The sequence below is a fragment of the Rhagoletis zephyria genome, unplaced genomic scaffold (genome assembly GCF_001687245.7).
Source record: "Rhagoletis zephyria isolate East Lansing unplaced genomic scaffold, Rhagoletis_zephyria_1.1 Rzeph_scaffold_02768, whole genome shotgun sequence".
Taxonomy (NCBI): domain Eukaryota; kingdom Metazoa; phylum Arthropoda; class Insecta; order Diptera; family Tephritidae; genus Rhagoletis; species Rhagoletis zephyria.
This window is the reverse complement of record NW_016159852.1, coordinates 1-6,555: the sequence shown is the minus strand read 5'-3', so window position 1 is coordinate 6,555 and position 6,555 is coordinate 1. Positions and strand designations below refer to the sequence as shown.

Below are 6,555 nucleotides of genomic sequence, written 5' to 3'. Positions count from 1 at the left end.
AAGATTTTTTTATCGCAAGTAGTGGAGTCGTTTTCTAGGTCGTTTCCTACTGTAGAAGTTAAAAAAAGTGATGTGTTACAGGATGGGAGTGTGGTTATTGCGGCAATCACAAGCTGTACTAATACTTCCAATCCAAATGTGATGATAGCTGCGGGTCTTGTTGCACGTAATGCAGCAAAACTTGGATTGAGGTCTAAGCCTTGGGTTAAAACTTCACTTGCACCTGGATCAAAGGTGGTGACAGAATACCTTGAAAAATCTGGTTTACAAGAAAATCTGGACGCTTTGGGTTTTAACTTAGTTGGATATGGTTGCACTACATGCATAGGAAACTCTGGTCCATTAAATCAAGACATAGAAAATGATATAAAAAGCAAAGATTTAACAGTAGCTGCGGTTTTATCAGGTAATCGTAATTTTGAAGGTAGAGTGCATCCTTTAGTTAAAGCTAACTATTTAGCTTCTCCGCCATTAGTGATTGCATATGCACTTGCAGGTACTGTGAAGATAGACTTAACTAAAGATCCTATATGCCAAGATGAAAATGGGAATTATGTATATCTAAAAGATATATGGCCAACGAATCGCGAGATTGAGGACTACGTTAATAAAGTTGTGACACGTGAAATGTTCATGCAAAAATATAGTGATGTATTCCTTGGTTGGCAAGAAATAGAATGTGAAGAAAGTGAAATTTATAACTGGGATGCCAGCAGCACTTATATACAAAACCCACCTTATTTTGATAACTCATCATCTGANAAGTGATATAGAGGATGCGCAAATATTAGCAATTCTTGGTGATAGTGTTACAACTGACCATATTTCTCCAGCAGGCGATATAGCTCTCAATAGCCCTGCAGGTATATATTTAAAAGAACTAGGGGTTGAGCCAAAGGACTTTAATTCCTATGGGTCACGTCGTGGCAACCACAATGTTATGATGCGTGGAACTTTTGCTAACATAAGAATAAAAAATGAAATGGTTGATATTGAAGGGGGCTATACAAAACATATTCCTTCAGGAGAAGTCATGCCAATATTTGATGCGGCTATGCGTTACAAGGAAAGTAATGCACCTTTAGTCATTATTGCAGGAAAAGAATATGGCACAGGTTCAAGTAGAGATTGGGCTGCGAAGGGTACGTTATTGCTTGGAGTAAAAGCTGTTATTGCAGAGAGCTTTGAACGTATACATAGATCGAATTTAGTTGGTATGGGGGTTCTACCGCTTGTATTTCAAGGTGGGATAAATAGAAAAATGTTCGAAGGTAATGAGACAATCAGTATAACAGGAAAAGTAATGCCGCATGCCAATTTAGAGTGCCGAGTAAGAAGAAAAGATAATTCTGAACAATTATTTCAACTTAAATGCTGTGTTGAAACACTTATTGAAGTGGAATACCTCAAAAATGGAGGAGTGTTAAGTTATATACTTTCACTAACTTAATCCGTTTTTATTATTGTTGTGAAAATTTACTTCGGTGGTGTAACAGTGATTTATATACTCTCTTAAAAATTAAGGGGGCTATCATGAGTACTGCACTCAAAAGTCATTTAGCAGAAGAAGTGTTAACCATTGCTATGTGCTGGAAGTTAAAGCTTGCCGACGGGAAAATGATGGGATTTACTGATTGTGATCAGGATTTAAATATTGATGAGATAATTTATAAATCTTCCAGGGGATTTACTGCTGGCAGCGTTACGCTAAATAGTAGCCTAAAATCAGATAATCTTGAAATCACTGGAATATTAGACAGTGATGACATAAAAGAAGAGGATGTTCTGGCTGGCAAATATGATTTTGCAGAAGTTGAAATATTTCTTGTAAATTACACGAATTTAAGTCAAGGGACAATGAATTTACACTCCGGTACTTTCGGTAAAGTAATATTAAACAATGGTAGATTTATCGTTGAAATTAGAGGAATTTCATCTAAGCTTGAAAGGAGTATAGTGGATTTATATTCACCCACATGCAGGGCACAATTCTGTGATGATAAGTGCAAAATTGATGCTAAAAAGTTCAGTAAAGTAAGTGTTGTAACCGATGTGGTGGATGACAAAAGGTTTAAAGACACAAATTTAGTTGAGGATGATGAGTATTATAAACACGGGGTAGTAAAATTTGCAGAATTTGAGGCCATTGTTAAAGATTATAGGAATAAGATGGTTACGTTATTTACTGCTCCTCCATGCAAAATTTCTGTTGGTGATCAGTATTCAATACTTGCAGGCTGCGATAAGACGTTTTTAATGTGTAAGAATAAATTTAATAATGTTATGAATTTCCGTGGTGAACCATATATATCACCTAAAACTTATTCCTGAAATTTTACTTGTTGCTACCTTAAGAAAGTCCGTTTAATTTTCTGATAAGTAATTGTATAAAATCTCAATCCCTTCATCAATCTCGCGTTCAGTGATAATCAATGGCGGCAAGATTCTTACTACTTGATCTGCTGTAGTACCAATGGTCAGAAGGCCGCGATGACTTAGTTCTTCGGCGAATTTATGATTATCAGCTTTAACTTTAATTCCCAACATTAGCCCTTTACCTCTTACTTCTTCTATGATTGAGAATTTTTTTGCCAAGTCATTTAATTTACTCTTTAAATAGTTCCCTCTGATTGTGACATTTTCTAAAAATCCAGGAGTGAGCAGCTTGTCAAATACAGCACTTCCTATTGATGTTGCTAATGGATTTCCACCAAAGGTAGAACCGTGCATTCCTACGCCCATATATTGAGCAGCTTTTTCAGTTGCAAGACAAATTCCTAGCGGAAATCCTCCTCCTATTCCCTTTGCGAGGGTACATATATCTGGTTCTATTCCTATATGTTCGTATGCAAATAATTTTCCTGTTCTGCCAGCACCGCATTGCACGCAGTCAAATAGCAACAGTATATCGTGTTCATTACATAAGTTCCTTAGTTCTCGCAAAAAGCTTGATTCCATAACATTCACACCACCTTGTCCTTGTATTGGCTCTATTAATATAGCTCCAATATTGTCTGAAATTGCTTTTTTTATGCTTTCAATATCAGGTGATGTGCTATCACACCAGTCGATATATGGATTAAGTAGTGCTGAAGATTTTCTTTTATCACTTGCAGCGCAGGTAAGAAAAGTTCTTCCGTGAAATGCACCGTGAAATGTTAAGATCTTGTAGCGATCTTTATAACCTTTTCCATTTTGATATGATCTTGCAATCTTTAAAGCACATTCGACTGCTTCTGCTCCAGAGTTTGCAAAGAAAACGGTGTCAGCAAAGCTATTCTTGACTAACTTACCTGCAAATTCATCAGAGATTGGTATGTTAAACGCATTTGAAAGGTGCCAAAGTTTCTCTCCCTGAGTTTTTAACACGTCCACCAACTGTGGATTGGCGTGACCTAAGCTATTAACTCCTACTCCAGCGTGAAAGTCTACATAGCGATTGTTGTCAGCATCATATAGGTAAACACCTCTTCCATGCGAGAAGTTTATTTTAGTTAGAAAATAAACTGGTAAGGTAAGAGAAATAGTCATAAAAATATGATATATTTTGTGATTAATAGCACAAAAATAATTTTTTTACAATGGGAGATATATGTATAAACGAGGCAAATTAGTATTCTCCGTATTAAGGAAGGGTAAGTATGTCAGAGTTATTATATTACTTTTTTTGATTCTAGCACTTTTTTCTAGTGTGATGTACTACAGCTATTTACTGAAAAATGATTTTTTTTCTTCATATCGTAATTCACACTCGAATCTGAAAGTTATTCTTCAAAACAGCGTAATTAAGAAATACCAGCATTTACTAGCAGAGAAGCACAATGATCAGTTACTTGGGAAGCACCATATTAAGAATAAAAACTTTGATTATATAAATCAGCTAGTAAAATTACGTGCCGAGTTGTTGCAGTTAGTTGGAGAAGTGGATGACATGAGTTTGGTTTTATATGATCAAAATAGTCGAATCATATTCAGCAATGTAAACACATACGATCACAATTATGAGCAATTACTAACTAATGATGAGATTGATCATTTAATGAATAATGAGGAAATATTCTACACTGTAAGAAATACGCTAATTTCCATTTTTCCTGTTTTTTATGAAAATAGCATTAAGCCATCATTTTTTCTAAAGATCCTTAAAAAGTATGATAACTCCTGTATCTTAGCATATAATCTGCTTTTAATCTTCCTGAGTTTACTGCTGATAATACTAGCGTTAGTGATGTATTTTTTAAATGCTTCCAACAGTAAAGTATTAGCCGAGCAGCACAAGACTAATAGCGAGCTGCAGCAAGTAAAAGATGCACTAGAACAAGAGAATGCTAATAAGCTAAAGTTTTTTGCGAGCGTCACGCATGAGTTGCGTACGCCTCTTAATGCTATTATTGGATTTGCAGAGCTGATCAAAAACAAAGATTTAACAGATAGTGCTCAATATAAAGAATATGCGGATGATATCTATAATGCGGGGATACATTTGCTGAGTCTAATTAATGATGTACTCGATTTTTCGAAAGCAGAAGCAAGTAGTTTAAAAGTAGAAAAAGCAAAATTTAATCTGAATAGGATAATAGACTCGTGTGTTGATATGTTATCACCTAAGTTACGCGAGGCAAAGATCAATTTTAAAAAAGAAATACCCAGCAAACAGCTTTTAATTACTGCAGACCCTAAAAGAATGAAACAGGTAATAATAAATTTATTGTCAAACGCAATTAAGTTTACTCCAAATAGTGGTTTAATAAGAATGGTGATTAAGGAGAGTATAGAGAAAAATTTGTTAACTATAGAAATCCATGATAATGGAATAGGAATAATGCAGCAGGATATATATAAAGTTATGTCTGTTTTTGGTCAAGCGGAGTCTGGATATAGAAACGAAGGAACAGGGATTGGACTGCCGCTTAGTAAAAAATTAGTAGAGCTAATGGGCGGAACTTTTGAGATAAAAAGTGAAGCGCAACAAGGCACTACTATTACTTTGAAATTTTTTTATGAGGAACAAACAGGTGAGGATTCACTTGATTTTTAAATCTATTTTAAGATTGCCATCAAAAGTTAGTTTCCTTTATAACAGGTACTTCTATAATATATAGTGAGTTCTGTTATTAAAAATGGGGTGTCATTTTGAGTTTACTTAATAATCTTTATAAAGGTTTGTTGAAAACTTCTTCTCGTTTTAGCAAGGAAATAAGGGGGATTTTTTCTACTAAAAAAAAAATAGACCAATTACTTCTAGATGAAGTTGAAGAGCTGCTGATCAGTATGGATATTGGTTGTAAAACTTCTAATATGATTATTGATAAATTAACGGGTATTAAATTTGAAAGTGACTGCAGTTATGAAGTAGTTAAACAATACTTGATAAATGAAATAACAGCTATATTGGATCCAGTTGCACAACCGCTAATACTCGATAAAAAGCCGCATGTGATAATGATGTGTGGAGTGAATGGTAATGGTAAGACTACAACTGCTGGTAAACTTGCATATCAATATAAAAAAATGGGAAAATCGGTAATGCTTGTTGCATGTGACACATTTAGAGCTGCAGCAACTGAGCAGCTGAGTGTGTGGGCTGAACGTTCTGGTTGCACAATTATAACGGGAGATTATGGTGCTGATTCTGCAAGTGTGGCATATAAAGCCGTTAAACAGGCTATAGAAGATAATATTGATGTAGTGTTGATTGATACAGCGGGTAGGTTGCAAAACAATGTTAATCTTATGGAAGAGCTGTCGAAAATATCCAGAGTGATAAAGAAGTTAGATGATTCTGCTCCACATGATACCATTTTAGTTCTTGATGCAACGACTGGCCAAAATGCATATAGCCAATTAGAAGCATTCAGTAAAAAGATTGATGTGACCGGATTAATTATTACTAAGCTGGATGGTACTGCTAAAGGTGGAGTAGTGGTTGGATTAGCGCAAGAATATAAGATAAAATTATACGCTATAGGCGTTGGAGAAAGCATAGAGGATTTAAGAGAATTCACGAGTAAAGAGTTTGCAGAAGCGCTATTTCATTGTGACTAACTGTGAAGGGACAGGCTATTTAGAATATTATAGCATCAGTGAATTGCAATAAATGTCATCTTCTTTCAAACCACTTCTCAATATCACTCAGTTTCATTTCTACATAAGTAGGCCTTCCATGGTTGCATTGCCCAGAATATGGTGTCTCTTCCATTTGTCTTAATAATTCATTCATTTCCTCCAATTTCATTCTTCTCCCTGCTCTTATCGACCCATAACAGGCTATAGTGGCTAATATTTTGTTTATCTTATCTTCTATTGGTAAAGTATCTTCCATCTCTATTAATCTTTCTGCCACATCAATTATTATCTCTTTTATATTTGCATTCTCTAGTATTGCGGGGACTTCTTTTATTGTTACCGTAGATTCTGAAGTTATTTCAATATCAAAGCCCATCTCTGACAGCTTGTCCTTATAATTCTCTATCATTTCTATTCCTGCCTGATTTTTAATTTCTATTACTTCAGGAATCAACAATTTCTGCTTTTTGATTTCAGATTTATGCTTCA

The 6,555-nt window shown here is 35.0% G+C and overlaps 1 protein-coding gene across 1 annotated transcript in view; it reads left to right on the top strand.

The window, feature by feature from the left end:
• The window catches only part of LOC108367673 (aconitate hydratase A-like), a 7,696-nt gene extending 1,651 nt beyond the window's left edge, over nucleotides 1-6,045 (top strand). Inside the window, 5 exon segments of the mRNA XM_017622352.1 lie at nucleotides 1-758; nucleotides 760-1,244; nucleotides 3,678-4,066; nucleotides 4,139-4,532; nucleotides 5,246-6,045. The exon segment at nucleotides 1-758 is cut by the window's left edge and continues 11 nt beyond it. Coding sequence (XP_017477841.1) covers nucleotides 1-758; nucleotides 760-1,244; nucleotides 3,678-4,066; nucleotides 4,139-4,532; nucleotides 5,246-6,045 — 2,826 coding nt within the window.
• The last annotated feature ends 510 nt before the right edge of the window (nucleotides 6,046-6,555 follow it).